This window comes from Salvelinus namaycush, chromosome 22 (genome assembly GCF_016432855.1).
Source record: "Salvelinus namaycush isolate Seneca chromosome 22, SaNama_1.0, whole genome shotgun sequence".
Classification (NCBI taxonomy): domain Eukaryota; kingdom Metazoa; phylum Chordata; class Actinopteri; order Salmoniformes; family Salmonidae; genus Salvelinus; species Salvelinus namaycush.
In genome coordinates, this window is record NC_052328.1 from 6130576 (window position 1) to 6146553 (window position 15978).

Below are 15978 nucleotides of genomic sequence, written 5' to 3' on the forward strand. Positions count from 1 at the left end.
TTAGCGTCGGGGACAGAATTCAGGATGGCCAGACATTGGTGGGAACTAAAATGTATTGGTAAAAAGGAGCATTGACAAGTCAGCATCACATGATTTGTGAGAAAAATCTCTCACTTAGTCTCATTAGCTGTCCAGTGTTCCAGATTTTAATGAAATATTACCTAATAATGAATTACAATACGAGTGAAATACTTTTTAAGTACGTTAAAAAGCAGCTTTTCTGTGTACCCCTGCTTGTCCTGTTCACAAACAGAATGGTGCGGGTGTATACTGGTTATTATAAATATTAATTACAAGTAAACATCTGATTTTCCAGCTCAGCCAATAAGCCAAACAGACGTCTTGCCAAAGTATGTGAGGTCACACAATATCAGGAAATAGCAAGCATTTTTGAAACCGTCTGTTTCAGATACAAGTTTGAAGTGGGGTTTTTGGTGAGTCAACATCATTATTTAGAGTGTAAAAATTGGATTTTCATTGAACAGTTACTTTCACTAACTACGAATCTCTCTCATACACCACTCTCATACACCTAAGAAGCTATATTTTCATATGCAGACAGTTATATATCAAATGGATCGCTAGCATACATTGTGAACTGTATACACTTAAATATGTGGCTTGTACAGGTAAACATTTATGACAATGCCCCTGCAGGCTAATTAACACGTCTAAGTTCTTAGACACTGACTTTCCATGACTGTGTCAGCAATAGTCGTACTGTTCCTATGAATGAGTGACGACTGCTAGCTACACAATTCTTTCTAAAATGTTCATGACAAAAGCAATGAGTCAAATGAATTGAAATGTAATCGACCCCATCCATGAATCGAACGCTACAAACTGCCACACCCAATCCCAAATCAACCCCCTATCCCTAACCCGCTACTCCCTTCCCAAAGCCCTTTCCCCTCGCCCGTTACTGTACAATCCCATTTAAAACTCTTGTGCAATCAAGATACTGTACATAAAATACATTTTATTATGATTGTGTGCATTTACACTAACAGGTACATAAACAGATTATGTACAAACAACAGTGTCGGCATTCTTACTGATCAGCTGCTCTGTGTTGGATGAGACTAGAGAGCAGAGACTAGAAAGCAGAGACTATAAACCAGTCTACTGTAGAGAGGATGCACTCTTCAGTTTCCAACAAGGTCTCTGTCAGGTAGAGGTCTATGGTGAGAGACCAGACTCCTGAGTCTGTGAGTACGATGTGTGTCTGCCAGACCAATCATCTGTGTTGTGGTAGTGATCAGTCTGTGTCGTAGTCAGCCTGTGGTGTGGTAGTGGTCAGTCCAGCATGACCAGTCCCAGCTCTCCCTTCCTGAACGCTCTGATGAAATCATATGCTGCTGCTGTGTAGTTAGGCACTGTGAGGGTGATGTTACCTAGGGAACACAGAGATTAGGTACATACACCATTAGCTAACAAAAGCCTTTAATACGGCAAGTATAAAGATTTGTCTCGATGCTAAAACTTGACCCTTTAATAGTTGTAAGAACTGTACTATTACTCTGCAATTACTATGTAAATTGTTATATGTAAATACAGTTTTACTATACATTTAGTATGATATGATTTACTCTTACCCACTCCAGTGATGGCTTTAACTCGTTGAGTCTTTCCCAGTTTGACAGCGATACGTTTCAACACCTGCTGGATGTCATCACTAGGCTCCCTGAGATCATACCTCTCCACGTAACTACACACAGACACACACACACACACTTCATGTAACTAGACACAGAGAAACACTCAACTCCCAAGGTTACCAAACAGAGCGACATTCAAATCACTTTTGAGTAACTCAATGGATTCAATGTCGCTGCAATATACAATATTGGAATCAATGCTTTGTGCAAACAATAGTGTCAAATTATAAAAATGGCCATGCTATGTTACAGAGGCAGGAAAGCTGCCTGTACCTGTACTTCTCCAGTCTATTGAGAGAGAACAGTAGGTAGTCTGCCATGATGTCTTCTCCTACTAGATGGTCCAGGATGGTTCCTGACAGTAACAGCAGAGGAGGGAGTCATCATTACAACGGCCATACTGTATGTCCTGCTGATAATCACATGGCTTGATGTGGTTACTGTGTCAAAGGGCTGCCATATAATTCACACATGCTTCGATTGTTATATGATTGAGAGCATTGGAAAGTTCATATTTATCCATACAGTGTGAGAGGCCCATCAGAGCTTGGCTGTTGTTATATTAGATTCCAATGGCCTCCCGAGTGGCGCAGTGGTCTAAGGCACTGCATCGCTAGCTGTGCCGCTAGAGATTCTGGGTTTGAGGCCAGGCTCTGTCACAGCCGGCCGCAACCAGGAGCCGCATGGGGCGGCGCACAATTGGCCCAGCGTCGTCCGGGTTAGGGGAGGGTTTGGTCGGCAGGGATGTCCTTGTCCCATCGCGCACTAGCGACTCCTGTGGCGGGCCGGGCGCAGTGCACGCTGACACTATCGCCAGGTGTACGGTGTTTCCTCCGACACATTGGTGAGGCTGGCTTCCTGGTTAAGTGGGCATTGTGTCAAGAAGCAGTGTGGCTTGGCTGGGTTGTGTTTCGGAGGGCGCATGGCTCTCAACCTTCGCCTCTCCCGAGTCCGTACGGGAGTTGCAGCGATGAGACAATTGGATACCACGAAATTGGGGAGAAAATAAATAAATAAAATAAACAATATATTAGATTCCACTAGGTGGCACTGTAGCACTATGGAATACAGAGACCATGTGCATCCAGAACCATATATGTAATAGAACACCTTCCTAATATTGAGTTGCACCCCCTTTTGCCCTCAGAACAGCCTCAATTTGTTGGGACATGGACTCTACAAGGTGTCAAAAGTGTTCCACAGGGATGCTGGCCCAAGTCGACTCCAATGCCTCCCACAGTTGTGTCAAGTTGGCTAGATGTCCTTTGGGTGGTGGACCATTCTTGATACACACAGGAAACTGTTGGGCATGAAAAACCCAGCAGCATTGCAGTTCTTGACACACTCAAATTGGTGCACCTGGCAACTACTACCATACCCCGTTCAAAGGCACTTAAATCTTCTACATGCTTGGCAGTCTTGCCCATTCACCTTCTGAATGTCACACATACACAATTTAGGTCTCAATTGTCTCAATGTTTAAAAATCATTCTTTAACCCGCCTCTTCCCATTCATCTACACTTATTAAAGTGTATTTAACAACTGACATCAATAAGGGATCATGCTTTCACCTGGTCAGTCTATGTCATGGAAAGAGGCTATACATCATTGGCCAGACCTAGTCTGTACTCACCACATAGGGCTAGCTTCATGCCTGTCTCCAGACTCTGTATCTTCGGAGGAAGGACACCAGGCGTATCTAGAAGATGGATGATGGGTCTCTCACACACCTCACAAGAGGAACACACAAACACATTGAGTAAGTACAGAATATACACAAAAACAGACAAGTGACAGGAGCGCAGACAGGTGAAACCGTCACTCACCTGTATTCTAGTCAACACTGCTTTGGTAATGCCTGGTTCCCCTCCTACTTTTGACCCCCGACCTACAGGTAGAAAAAGATGGATCATCATTACTTCAACAAGGGTTCAATGAAATGCTATCCAGACCACAAGGAATTCTCCTAATCCCAACATCTCATTGTAACGTTAAGTTGTACCTTTCTTGAGGTTGGTTCTCCTCAGAGCATTGATGAGCGATGACTTCCCAACGTTGGGCACCCCAATCACCATCAGACAGAAGTTGGTGTTCTGAACATCGAATAAACATGACCACATAATATGACCGTAACCGCATTCAGGCCACATAAAAGAGCGGTGTTTACCCCCCCTCTATTCACCATACAATCCTCGACGACGGCAACTAAAAACACCAAAAATAAAATGAGTCACAACAAGATCAAAAGGACAACTAAATGTGGTGGAACACAACAAACTTCCTGGTCAGACGCAGGTCAGAACTGTAACATAGTGATTACATCATCCTCAGCCATGACACACAGGGTGCTGGAACGGCCTAACTTCCAATTACTGATTGAAGTGAATTTGTAAATCATAATTATAAATTGAATTTAATGCGCTTTTCATTGAAAAACAATCTCAAAGTGCTACAGGGAAATGCATAAAAATATATAAAAACAAGACAGACAAAATAAGGACACAATTAGACAGGGCAACTGACAAAGAACACAGCTGACGCTACAAGGACAAAGACACCAAGGAACACAGCTATAACTAAGAGAAGGCTTTTCTAAAGAAAGTGGTTTTTATGACCGTTTTAAAGGAGCCCAGAGTCTGTAGTGCCGTGAGTGCATTCCAGAGGTGGGGGGCGGTCGAGCCAGTGATAATTTCGTCAACAAAAATGGGGACAAAAATATTTGTCAAACACCTATTTTTCAGTGGCAAATTGACGAGACTATAAGTGACTAAATAGACCCAGAGAAAACTAACACTAAACAAAAAATATTTTTCCATTTCACTTCACTAAAAAGAGACGGAATTATCTATGTGACTAAACTCTGACAACTAAGTGGACTGGACAAGAGTTGGAGAGATTGAAAGCTTTTCAGTTATGAGGACAAGTAAAATTACCAGCACAGATGCAAAGCATTTTCTTCTTTGCTTCTGGCCTTATAGAGTTGGTTGAGAGCGGTCTTAGTGCCAGCTTCGTTTTGTGGTGGTAAATAGACGGCTACGAATAATACAGATGATAACTCTCTTGGTAGATAGTGTGGTCTGCAGCTTATCATAAGGTACTCTACCTCAGGCGAGAAATACCTCGAGACTTCTTTAATATTAGACATCGAGCACCAGCTGTTATTGACAAAGACACACCCCCACCCCTCGTCATACCAGAGGTAGCGTCTCTGTTCTGTGGGTGCACGGAAAATCCCGCCAGCTCTATATTGTCCGTTTCTTCATTCAGCCACGTCTCGGTGAAATAAAAGATGTCACAGTTGTTAATGTCCCGTTGGTAGGATCATCTTAATAGTAGGTCATCAATTTTATTTTCCAATGATTGACGTTAGCAAGTAGAATGTAAGGCATTGGGAGTTTACTCGCTCTCCTCCGGATTCTCAGAAGGACCCTCGATCTGCGTCCCCTCTTCCGGCGTCTTTTCTTCACGCAAAAGGTGTGGATCTGGGCCTGTCCTCTGTCCTGTGAATGCAGGATATCCGACAAAATAATAACAAACCAAAAAAATAACAAAATAGCACAATTGGTTGGGAGAATGTAAAACGCCAGCCATGTTCTTCGGCGCCATCTTTACATGATTCCATCGTTTTGATGTCTTCGCTATTATTCTACATTGTAGAATTGTACCCTTGAATGAGTACATTGTACCCTTGAATGAGTAGGTGGTCTAAAACATTCGACCGGTAGTGTAGCTATTCAGCAGCCCGATGGTCTAGGGGTAGAAGCTATTGGCCAGTCTTCGTTTTCGCCATAATGCTCCTGTACTGCCCATGTCTGAGTGATAGAAGCTGGGAGAACAGGCTGTGGTATTGTAGGTGTCCTGGACGACAGGCAGTGTGCACCCAATGGTGCGTTCAGCTGACCCTCTGTAGTGCCTTGCGGTCAGCGATAGTGGAGATGCCGGACCAAGCTGTGATGCAGCCCAACCGTATGCTCTCTATGGCGCTCCTTTATTACACTGAGGGCACTCTGGGATAAGGCCACACTTTTTCAACCTCCTGAGGTTAAAGAGTCACTGTCGTGCCTTCTTCACCACAGTGTCCGTGAAGTGTGCAGAGTGCATTGCAGTTGTCCAGCCTTGAGGCGACAAAGGCATGGAAGAGCCTCTCTGCATCAGACTGAGTAAGGGTGGGACGGAGTTTGGCAATGTTCTTGGTGATAAGAGTGATGCTTTGCACAGATGTTTGATGTGATTGTCGAAGGTTAGAGAGGAGTCAAGCTTAATGCCCAGTCTGTAAACATTGGATGAGAGGGGGATGTTCTTGCCTGTGAGGTGGGTTATAGGTGAGTGATTTAGCTGCTGTTGAGTTGAAGGAAGTTTTGCTTCATCCAAGCCCTTATCTCCTCAAGACAGGTGTTAAGATGAGCAGAGGGACTTGGGGAAGTTTTCAGATACAGCTGTGTCATCAGCATAGCAGTGGAATGAGATTTCATTACGGCTGATGACACGACCGAGGGTAAACAGAACGAACAGGATGTGTCCTAGAACGGATCCTCGTGGGACAACACAATTGAAAAACGAGCTCAGGGCTGGTCCCGTAAGAATTCCAGGAGGATGGAAAGGAGACTGGACACATTAACATACCTTCAAATTGACAACTAAATGAACTGGAATTTAGGGTCGTAAACCTCTCATTTGTTATCGTCTAGGACTGAACGTAGCCCTATATTACACATTCGTTTTTTTCTAACACAAAATCTAAACCAATCAATCATTCCTCAATCAGTTAAAGGCCGTGACCTCACCTCCTCTCGGTGGAAGCGTGGCTGGCTCTCGATTAATTCTGTGACCATGGGAACCAGCTGCAACAACAGAAAGGAAGATTAACAGAGTAGGAGAGCACTGTCACAATGTTACTAACTAACTCGGTCTTCTGTGGAACTGTTATAACCAAACTGCAAAGTCACCCTTTCACCCATTTTGAATGTTATATTGTTTTTGTGCATCTCTGAGTGATCTATCGATTCCCGGGGTCATTTCATGTGTATCTGAGCTACTGCCGTTAAAGCAGACCGAAACTCGTCTGGTATGACGTAGCATTGCGATAAAGCATTGCGATAAGTTAATAGGAACACAACTTTTAGATCGCAAAAATGTCTATTATACACGTCAGATTTCAATTCTGGCCGATGTCCTAACGCAAGAGTTTATCTTCTCTGCAATGAACCATTGGATCATATTTTTTACAATATTCCTACCTCGAGAAATGTGTCATTTGATAGAGGGTCCACCACATTTCTTCTATGTGTCTGCCTCTGCGGCCCAGGGTGCATTGTGTGGCCGTTGCGAATGTCGCACTCCGCTCTGCGAGGCACATCGAACTGAAAATGACTCCTAAGTTTATAGTGCAGTTTGTTTAGGCGATTTTACAGCTAAGTCACTGATATTGACTTTGGTATTAATTGTGTGTAGTTACATTTGCTAGCTAGCTACCTTGCTAGCCAGCCCACAGAGAGCACTGTGAGATTTGTAGTCGACTTGAGCTGCAAAAGATTTTCACGTTGCTACCGATCTTATTATAACAACAAAATGAAACATTTGTTCACCAAAATATATTGTTTTCACACATTAGTGTTATATTTAACACTGTAAATTATAAGATTTTGTGGTTTTGGGTGGATATTTCCTTTAAGGATCTCACAGGCTCTCCCTCTCCTTTTTGATGTTGTTCTCGGTCTCTCTTACCTTTTTGACGTTGTCATCTCTCTGTCTGAGGCAGTCTGTGAACAGGACCTTCTTCACTCCATGTCTTTCAAGCTGTTTCAAAATCATCTGGAGAGCAAAACATTGAGATCTGGATCAGGACTCACACAAGTCTGCATCAGGACTACAAACAGCTCTGCACTGGACGCTCGGTCTCAATTCATTATATAGAGGCCATTCCAATTAATCTACTGCACGATTGGCCATATACACTCACACGTTTGTCTGGAAAAACACAAAACAACCAGTCTGGATGCCAGACATTGTCATGCATCAACAGAAACAGACAAGCTTCCAGGTTACAGAAACAAAACAATGATCTGCTACAGTAGCCTACATGCTTGGCAGACAGGTCAGCCAGGTCCATCTTGTTCAGTACCAGGAGATGAGGTCTGACGTCCAGACTATCCTGGAAAAGAGGGTTTCTACCTGAGAACGGGATGTTCTACTGTTAAAGAAACTTGTGCAAGTCTGTGTTAACCCACTGAGCTAAAGTCATTCGTTTGGGAGCTAATGCAATTCTTCAGGTCTCAGACAAGGCAACTCATCCCGCAACCGTGGTTAGTGATGTGAGTCCATCAGAGGGTGATGGGGCAAGGTAGGGCAAGCGATGTATGCCACAACTGCCCCTTAGAACCAAATCCTCTGGTTTTAAACTGCTTATGTGGCATCAATATGAGCCATAAACATTTATTATAGTGTCAAAATTGACTACAAAGTGTAAATAGGATCATTTTGTCAGTCTTACGTGAGTTCGTCATGGGGGGATGGGTATGGATTACTTACATGCCCACTTTTGCCAATGATGTCCAATTGCCCAGAGACAACACGTTAAGGTCTGTCCCAAGCTGCCACGTGGACATGTGTTGTCAAGTCTGCATATGGGTGCAAAGCACAAGCATTTAGCTCGGCAAATAGGAGTGAAAATGGGCTTCCATAAATTTAGTTCAAACTTCCAATGCATTTCAACAATATTGCCAGATGGCAACTGTCAAACTACTGGTGTTGGTGAGTATGTTATCTAAGTAGATAGCTGGTACTAGCTAGCTAGTAGCTACTTTTGGTTATACAACCTAATTTGATAATGCTAGCAAGCCAGGATATCTATGATACCACAGATTAAAGGGGAACGATTCTGTAGCTAGCTAAATACATCAAGCTAACGTGTTATGTGATGTAGCATTTCAGAGGAAGATGTGTGGGATGTTCACAATGAATACCCCACAAGCTGCTTTCAGCTTGGCTAAAGACAAGGTCAGCTCAGACTTTAGCCTACACATTTCTGAATTTGCTGACAATTATGAGAAGGGAGAAGTCCTCTACTTCAAAACTTTGTTCTCTCCATAGCAAAGCTAGCTTATCTCGCTGTACTCACTACTGGCCCTGTTTGTTGTGACTGAATGGCAAAGACACACCCACATCAAACCCCACCCTCAAGACAACTGTCTTTTGCCTTCAGTCAAGGCCGCTAGCATTTCTTAATGAGCACTGATTAAAAACACCAAATCAGGAAGAGCAATCGCCCTTTAAAGGATATTCTGGCATCGTGGATTTCTAGGATGCAGTCAACATTCTTCACACTGGCCTGCATCTGTTTCAGACCTGAAGAGACCAGAGGAGAGGAGGATGGGTTACTGTAACCTCCACTTACTATGAAAAGAGAGTTACACAGGTATCAAGGTTAACGAAGGTTACGTGAGTAATACGGTTATGTGAGCTATTGGAGCACTACAATATGGTATCCTTTCGCTCGGCAAGATACATTCCGCCCCCCAACCCACTAGCGAGGTATCGATGCTAGCTCCCTGCGGTGGACTGTTCTGTATCACTCCAACAGGAAGGAGTGAGAGTGCCATTTCAACATAGTCCTCACACATGCATTTGTCACCGATAGCTGATGATGTCTGTGTCGTCTCTTGTGTAGATGGTGAGAGAAGCCGGCTGGAGTGGCCTGAGGTGAAGGCCCAGCGGAATCAGAGAAGCCGACGCGAGTAGGCCGAGTAACTTCCGGGCACTCTAATACGGACACGGCTCGTCCAAGCCAGAGACGGTCTAGGTAGGCCTGTATCTTCTCCAACCTCACCTGAGGGAGACGTGTTCTCATAAGAGTTGAGTCTATCAACATCCCCAGGAAGACCACCGTCTGTGAGGAAGTCAGGTTGCTCTTCTCCCTGTTTATAGTGAGATCCAGGTCTTGAATGTGCTTCAAGATTCTCCTTGTCTGCTGTAGCTTGCTCTCTTGAATGAGCACACACCAGCCAGCCATCCAGGTAGTTCAGCACTAGAATGCCCTGGAACATGATAGGCACTAGGTCTGCGTCCATGCACTTTGTGAATGTACGCGGCACCAATGAGAGGCAGAACGGGAGGACTTTCGTAAGCCACTCCTTCGAAGGCAAACCGGAGGTACTTCTAGTGATCTCGATGAACAGGAACATGGAAGTATGCATTCGTCAGGTCGAGCGTGGTCAACCACTGGCCGCTCAAGATTGCCTGCAACACCCACGCTGGCGAGAGCATCTTGAACTTGAGCTCTTTTAAACATTTGTTGAGGCCTCGCAGGTCCAGAATCGGCCGAAAGCTGCCGTCCTTCTTCGGAACTATGAAATACGTGGAGTAGAACCAACTTAGCCGTTCTAGCTGCTCTACTTTCCTGATTGCGTCCTTGCTCAGGAGCAAGGCTATCTCCAACCGGAGCACTGAGGTGACCCAGATGTCTCTGTAGGACGGTGGTCGGCATCGGAACTGAAGTTTGTATCCCTCAGGACAGGTATCGTTAAGATTTTAACGGATTTACTACTCTTTCCGATACTGCTTATTGATCCGGTACTTTAACGGTATTCTTATAGGTTCTTTTTGTTATTTTCTTATGGGAAAAAAACGAAACAAATTAAGAACAGAATTAACATTGCTTTATTTTATGAAATGTAAAATTAAACATTATAAACAATTATTTACAGCAAAAGAAACAGCAATGTTTTGAACAAATCACTATTATAGACTAATGTTGTGATGATGGAAATGTAAAACAAATGAAATAAACAATATTTTCTTACAAAAGAAAATACAGTGGTATAGAGCAACACGGGTGGGGCATGCAGGTAGGCTGCAAAAGGAAACAGTTCTTAGCAGTTCTTCTGGAGAAAGATCAACATATTTGCTTTCTCTGGCAGAAGTGGGGACCTCTCCTGCAGTCGAAAATACCGTCTCGCTAGTGGTGGAGGAGGGTTGAGCACAGAGGTAGCTTGTTGCAATGTTGGTGAGGAAGGGCAGAGTATCTCTCTTCTCCCACCACCACATCACACGATCTTCAGTCATGGGCCTTTGTAGAGCTCGACCTCTAGGTCAACACGCTCGCTGAGGGAGAGGGACGTGTCCTGTTGGATTGTCAACCTCAACTCCCTGTCCTCCTCTGAGAACAGCTCCTCCAAGGCACTCCTTGTTTTGTACATTTTTTAAATATTTTTTATTTAACCTTTATTTAACTAGGCAAGTCAGTTAAAAACAAATTCTTATTTACAATGATGGCCTACCCCGGCCAAACCCAGACGACGCTGGGCCAAATTGTGCGCCGCCCTATGGGACTTCCAATCACGGCCGGATGTGATGCAGTCTGGATTCGAACCAGGTCCTGCAGTGACGCCTCCTGCACTGAGATGCAGTTACTTAGACCACTGCGCCACTCGGAAGCCCAATGGAGGGACTGTCTCCTCCATTTCCTCTCCTTCAGACTCCTCCTCCTGCTGCTGGTGCTCTGTGTCTGTCTGCTCCGGCTCCTCTGACATCCCTGGTGTTGCTCCTGTCATATTGGCCTCAACAGTTGCCTTCCTCAGCCTGTTCCAGGCGGCGTCACTCATCGGCCTCCCTTTAAATATGAGGTCCATTGCTGTGGCCTCACGCAGGAAGGCTTGAATGTCCTCATCCTGATAGCGCTTTGAGAGGTTCTCCCATTCTCCCAGGTTCCTTTTGATGGTTGCCACGAACGTTGTATCTTCATGTTTCACAGTGAAGTGCTCTTCCAGTTTTTGGAGGATGGGTTTGATCTGTCCACAGGAGGCATTCCTTTCACATGACACACAGTGTGGATGTATAGAGGATTCTCATGAGCTGGACAAACTCCTCAGCCTTATGGAAGTCCTCGTCCTTCAGACGGTCCAGGTTGTCCTTGGTCATTGCTTTTCGCAGTCGTGGGTCCAAGGCTGCTGCTTGGATCGCGGGATACTGCTCCATGAATCTCTCTATCATTAGATAGAGCGAGTTCCATCTGGTCTTGACATCAAGGATGAGTGAGTGTTGCGGAATGCCTGAAACAAAAAAACAACATACATTTAATTACCGCACACTTGAATATTCAATGAAATTGTTAAATGTGGGAATTTCAAAATAATACTTTAGTAGATTGAACAAGTTTCTTACCAAGGAGCTGCTGCTTTTCCTTCAAGACTGTTTTGGACATTGAGGATCTCTTGAACCACACGACCACTGCTCTGATTCAGGCTGCCTATTTATTCATGATTTTCTGCGCTGCCAGATTCAATGTGTCCTATTTTTAGGATGTGTAGCCTCTTGATGGCAACGTCCATATTTCCAGCATTATCAACAGTCACAGCTACAATCTTGCTGGGCTCTATCTCAAACTCTTCCAGAATGTCTGAGATCTCCTCTGCCACTACTTGGCCAGTTTGCGATTTGTACACTGCCCTGGTGTGGAGGACCTTCTGTTTTACACTGCCCTGGCTTGTGTAGTGCACTGTAACTGTGAGATAGTGGTCCTGACAGAGACTGGTCCACCCGTCTGATGTGATGGCCAGCTTTGGCACGTCCTTCAGCTCAGTAATCACATTGGCCTTTTCTACACCATACCAGGTAGGAATTAATGTGTCACTGAGGTAACTCCTGGAGGGAGGGGTATATTTGGGGTTGAGTGCCTTGCTCATCTCCCTACATAAAAAAATAATAATGTTTTCATGTGTTGAATTATCATTATTGTGTTGTTGTGTATTGTATTGTGGAGTGATAGGACTAACATACAACCCTTTTATACTACTATATCCTACAAATAAATACAACTCAATATTTACTGACAGACTGTTACCTAAAGCCCTTGGACTCCACTGTTGCAAAGGGGTGTAAGGTCTTTCACTATGAACTTGGTCATAGCTAGGTGGCACTCATTCACCCTCTCCTCAGTCATCCTCCCACTAGCTGCCAGCGTGAAGGGGCTTTGGGCTGATCTTTGGCTTGGACCAGCGGTATTAGAGGGAGGAGTGGGTTGGTTCATTGTAGCTGCAACTTTAACAAAAAATGTGCAAAATCTTTAAAATGGGTGATTGAATTTATGAATGCACCCATAGCTAAACAATCAGCTTGCTAATAGTTGCTTTTGATCATGAACCCATGTTCGCATAATTGAGTTAACTCCAGTGTGTGGGCTCTTGACTGCTAGCTTACATACCTAACGTAGACCCGGGCAACGAGAGATGAACTACGAGCTAGGCAGTCGAAAACTGTGCATTTCTCTGCCTGTACATGATGCACTTTCGATAGATGTTTGGACACGAGCAAAAGTGTTGTTGCACTAGTGGCAACGAGCAGTCAGCATCGACTCTGGCGAAGTGTAACCACACTTTTTAACGTTTAGCTCTCTCCGCCATGGTCACTAAGAGCAGGGTGCTGTGTGTGCTGTAGCGTTTGGGAACAGCGAAAATGCATCATAGACAAATGTCTTAATCTTATTGCAAATTGGAAACGGTTGGTGAGATAAAATGTGCACGATAACGTTTATATAGCAATAATAAATAGGAAATGTATTTTCTTAATTTCTCCAGTACCGAAAGCATCGGAGCTTATCGATACTACGGTAATTCATAATTTAGCCCCGGGGCCCGTTTAATACCGGATTTCGGTTCCCATCCCTACTCAGGACTGTGCCCAGGACAGTTTGCCCTTTGGGCCTGGGAGAGACAGCCGACGCCGACCGCCAGCACCTCAGAAGGACTGCCGGGGCCCGCCAACCCACCCATAGCCGCGTGCCGCAGCTTGTAAGGGTGGTCACGACGCCTGTCCTGCTGTCGGGGTGTAAAACGCCGGTTCCCATTTCCCTGCAGTCTCGGCGGTGGAGGAGGGGGGCCAAGACGTTGCTGCGCCGCCCTCGAGACACACTGCCCTGTCTTCCAGCTCCTCCGAGGGGCAGCGGTAGGGCGCGCAGTCGCCAAGAACTCCTGCAAAGTCTCACTGTCTTTGTGCAGTTTTGTAGTCTTGCTGTATTGTTGACCCCTGGCCCAAAGGTGGAACCTGGCGTGAAGGGGAGCTCCAAGAATGTTTTCTGAACTGGCGGTGGCAGTTTAGAATGTGCCAGCCAAAGATGGCGTTATGAAGTCACCACTCAAGGCCATCAGACTGTTAAACAGCCATCACTAATACAGAGGCTGCTGCCTACAGACAGACTTGAAATCATTGGCTACTTTAATAAATGGATCACTAGTCACTTTAATATTGCCACCAATGTTTACATATCTTGCATTACTCATCTCATAATTATATACAGTATTTTATACCATCTATTGCAACTCCCCTATGCCGCCCTGTCATTGCTCATCCATATATTTATATGTATATATTCTTATTCCATTACTTAGATGTGTGTATTAGGTAGTTGTGGAATTGTTAGATTACATGTTAGATATTGCTGCACTGTCGGAACTAGAAGCACAAGCATTTCACTACTCTCGCAATAACATCTGCTAACCATGTGTATGTGACCAATACAATTTGATTTGACTAATGTCAAAGCCTTGCCGTTGGCACGTGCCATGTCTGTCTGGAGCATAGTGAACAGCCTGGACACCTCTGTGGCCTTAAGAAGCTAGTCACCACCCCCTGGGAGGGATCAGCAGGGCGAGGTAGGATTGCAGCATCATAGCCACGTTTGAGGCGCGTCGTGATGGAGAGATTCCCAAAAGTGCTTTGCAGCTGTTCATTGCTTACTTTTTCAGGTCCTGGTTTGAGGTGAGGCACCTTGCCAAGGATCTTCTTGTCTAGGAGGATCATGGCAGCCACCATGTCATCCATCTCTGGATAGTGGTCTAGCCCCAAGGACTCTGCATCCATTAGAAGAGTCCACGGCCTGGTCTGGTTGTCGCAATGGAAGCGCCCTCCCATTAAGGAAATTATAAAGCGGGGTCGGCAAGGCCATTTTCTTGCCTGCCGAACCCCCCCCCCCCCTCTAATTCCCTTAATTTTGTGCCTAGAGTCAAATACTTTATGTGGCACACACTACTGGTCAACATGAGCTACCAAAATGATTCTGAAGTGTGCCAGGCCTTGCAGTCCCAAGATAGAAGGGCGGGGAGAATTTCGGCAGGCAAGAAAATGGTTTTGCCAAAATCACCCCCCCTTCTAATTTGCTTAATTTTGGCACTGGAGTCAAATACTTTCTATAGAACAAACTTCACGTCAGGATAGGCAACCGAAATTAATCATTAATATATGTGTTATATTAAACATAGGAGGGAGTAAAATGTAGGCAAGCAATAAACATTTCAGAACAACTTCTAGTCGAATAAGAAATGGGAGAGAAGGCGAATTTTGTCAGAGAGACTTATTTAGACTAATACACTTGAAACAAATAGCCAAACCGAAAACTGCAGACATTACTGGTGCCTCCCCAACGATCAAAGGACACAAGTAAAAAAATGCTTTCTGTTACTACGATCAGTGAAACGTAGGCTAAACTGTCAACGGAGTGAAGAGCAGAAATCTCAACAAGCAAGCAAGTCGCAGCATTGAAGAATTGAGTGCGTACGCGAAGGGAGGGCTGCCCAGGATACTAGGTTTATGTTAGAAACCTGGGCTAGCTAACTATGTTAGTTAGTTGACTTTTTGCTTTCTTGGATTCTGTATTCATTTTGTGACCTCTAATAAGTCATGTCACATAGTAAGTTAATTACAAGCGTTTAGCTAGATATAGCCAACAACTGACATAAAGATACCTAGCTAGCTAGCTAACTAACACGCTGACCAGAACGCTCACGCGCGTAACGTTAGCTGAGAGTGCTCACCAACCTTTTGCCATATGTCTGGGGAACCAGTGGGCAACCTCTCTGTCGCCGAAGTCAAAGACCGTCCTGAAGTTTGCTGCATTGCGGAGTATCTGATGAAGCCTCATATTTGTTGTTTAAAAAAACGAGATATTAGTGTCTGAAGCAATGATGTGTATATGTAAATCGTTGGTCTGAAGTCCTCTGTCATTGACAGCATTTTACTGAAGCCATGTTCACATTGGTGTTACACTGTTTACATCCCGACTTTCCCTATTGTCACAGCGATTGAGTTCCGCCATTACAATTATTCTTTAGGCACTAAATGTCAGAATTATACTGTATAATAATCATCATAACAATACCAATAATCATAAAAATAATACTCATAGCTAATAATACAACTTATATACAGTATATTAGGGTGTCCAATCAAAACGCATCTTTTGACCAATGGGTAAACGAATATCTTAATTGTGTAGAATATATACTCCTCTAAGAAAACAAATGGTCCGAACCTTATGTCTATCATAATCCA

General features: G+C 44.4%; 1 protein-coding gene across 1 annotated transcript; it reads right to left on the reverse strand.

Annotated features, from left to right (window-relative positions):
* Positions 1–962: 962 nt before the first annotated feature.
* mtg1 (mitochondrial ribosome-associated GTPase 1) lies at positions 963–15696 on the reverse strand. Its single transcript, XM_038960269.1, has 11 exons — positions 15466–15696; positions 8939–9003; positions 7739–7843; positions 7384–7470; positions 6444–6500; positions 3662–3752; positions 3486–3547; positions 3293–3389; positions 1932–2013; positions 1596–1708; positions 963–1394 (listed from the first exon to the last, which is right to left on the reverse strand). Exons 1-11 carry the CDS (start codon positions 15566–15568, stop codon positions 1297–1299), a joined length of 960 nt encoding a protein of 319 aa, XP_038816197.1. The 5' UTR covers positions 15569–15696; the 3' UTR covers positions 963–1296.
* Between the last annotated feature and the right edge of the window lie 282 nt (positions 15697–15978).

Bases quoted from the DNA above. Each gene is read 5' to 3' on its own strand.
- mtg1 (XM_038960269.1), bottom strand. From the start codon at position 15,568: ATGAGGCTTCATCAGATACTCCGCAATGCAGCAAACTTCAGGACGGTC. The intron at 3,753-6,443 runs GTGAGGTCACGG...TTCGATGTTCAG, and splicing joins CACGCTTCCACCGAGAGGAG to AACACCAACTTCTGTCTGAT. The intron at 2,014-3,292 runs GTGAGTACAGAC...TGTTACTGTCAG, and splicing joins CATGAAGCTAGCCCTATGTG to GAACCATCCTGGACCATCTA.